Consider the following 1,952-nt stretch of genomic DNA (forward strand, 5'->3'; position numbering starts at 1 on the left):
ACCAAGAGCTTGTAACACTCCAAAGAGAAAGGAAAAATTTAAGTCCCCTTTAATAATGACTCAAACTGCATAGCAATAATTCATAATAATAAATAATACATTAATAATATAATTAATTATCTGAGAAGTCATAATAAATTATTATCAGTAGAAATAAAAAGCAAAAAGAATATTTTTGTACAAAATCATTAATTAAATTTTTTTTATTGTATTTAATATCTTGAAATGTCTTGGGGTTTCACCATCCATTTTAAAACCTGACCTATTCTGTGTTATACATGGTTCAAATGTTATGATATTTGTAAAAGATGAGGGTCTTAATTGTTTATCACACAACATTTCTAGATTTTTCTTGACCTTAATTTGGCAACAAAGGTCTTTTTTGTTGTTGTTGTTGTTAAAGCTACACTATCTATTTTTTTGAAAATAACAATACCAGCTTACTCCAGGCTACTTTATAAAGCAGTAATAAAAAATAAAAAAATCAGAAAATGAAAAATGTTTATTATAGTTAATTGAGTCATTTGAAGTCAGTTGAGTTCTGTGTCTTTATGAAGTGTATTTTTAATTTTTTTGGAATAACTGAATGTGTGTCTCAGGCGACGCTGCAGTTCTGTGTGGTGAAGCCGCTGATGGCCATGATGACCGTCATCCTGCAGGCCTTCGGGAAATACAGAGACGGAGACTTCAAGTGTGTCTGTTCAGCTCACTAATCAAACACACAGATATCACTGAGTGTTTTATGAGAGACTGATAAACCGCATCTCTCTCTCTGTCTGTCTGTGTTTCAGTGCGGCCAGCGGTTATATATACGTGACCATCATCTATAACATCTCGGTCAGTCTCTCGCTCTACGCTCTCTTCCTCTTCTACTTCGCCGCTCGTGATCTGCTGGAGCCGTACGGCCCCATGCTGAAGTTCCTCATGGTCAAATCCGTCATCTTCCTCTCCTTCTGGCAGGGTGAGTCTTCATCACGTCATCCTTCATCTGATAATCTGCATATTCTCTGACCTGACATTTGATTTTCCCAAATAAATAAATGTTAAAGAACATGTCAATATAACAGTTATTTTTAGGTGATGACAGAAAAGACAGATTTCCTTTTTGTTTTGTTGGAATGTTGTTGTTGTTGAACTTCATATTATTGTTAAATAATGAATCTAATCCTATAATAAATCTGTTTTGTAACATGCATTACAGTATTAATTATATCTGTATTGGATTGTAGACATTAGAAAGGCTTGGGCGATGCACTGAAGTGCCAGTAAAGCACTGTGTCATTTTGCATGCTGTAGGGATGCTGTTGGCGATTCTGGAGAAATGCGGCGCGATTCCTCGCATAAACTCTCCTGATGTCAGCGTGGGGGAGGGGACTGTTGCCGCCGGTTACCAAAACTTCATCATCTGCATCGAGATGTTCTTCGCCGCTCTGGCGCTCAGACACGCGTTCACTTACAAGGTCTACATGGACAAGAGACTCGACATTCAGGGTAACTGCGTTTGATACTGTTTTCATGATTAGTTAAGACCAGATTCTGATTCACACACTCGATTCTGATTCTTTTGGGTATATTTCAGTTTCACACTTGCGAGATGCTTTCACTTTTCACTGCCGTGGAGTCGAGAGCCTGTGACAGAGACATATTTCAGTGAAATCTTCAATGTTTAACTGATCTTTCTCTTTTTCTTCCTCTCTATCATGTCATCCCTCATTCCTGGGTGTGTTTCCATTCTCAAATATTCATTTCAATGTGGATGTGCTGTCATTTTGTCTGTTTCGCCTGTGTTTCCCTGTATTTTGTGTCCATCTCTGTCTCTCTCAGGTTGTGTTCCTGTCTATGGCCAGTACGGTAGGTTTACTCGATCTTACTCGTTTACTCGAAGAAAAGGTCTTCATTTAATGCATAATTCACTTTAAAGGGGTCATATGATGCGATTTCAAGTTTTCCTT

The 1,952-nt window shown here is 37.5% G+C and overlaps 1 protein-coding gene across 1 annotated transcript in view; it reads left to right on the forward strand.

Annotated features, from left to right (window-relative positions):
* Positions 1-1,952, forward strand: part of LOC107577134 (transmembrane protein 184B-like) — a gene marked incomplete at its 5' end in the record, with an annotated part of 8,337 nt that overhangs the window by 4,322 nt on the left and 2,063 nt on the right. The window contains 4 exons of the mRNA XM_016263245.1: positions 600-691; positions 792-961; positions 1,297-1,491; positions 1,825-1,851. Of these exons, the coding sequence (XP_016118731.1) occupies positions 600-691; positions 792-961; positions 1,297-1,491; positions 1,825-1,851 (484 nt within the window). The remainder of the gene's footprint in view (positions 1-599; positions 692-791; positions 962-1,296; positions 1,492-1,824; positions 1,852-1,952) is intronic.

Source organism: Sinocyclocheilus grahami, unplaced genomic scaffold, assembly GCF_001515645.1.
Source record: "Sinocyclocheilus grahami isolate Dianchi unplaced genomic scaffold, SAMN03320097.WGS_v1.1 scaffold5212.1, whole genome shotgun sequence".
NCBI lineage: Eukaryota > Metazoa > Chordata > Actinopteri > Cypriniformes > Cyprinidae > Sinocyclocheilus > Sinocyclocheilus grahami.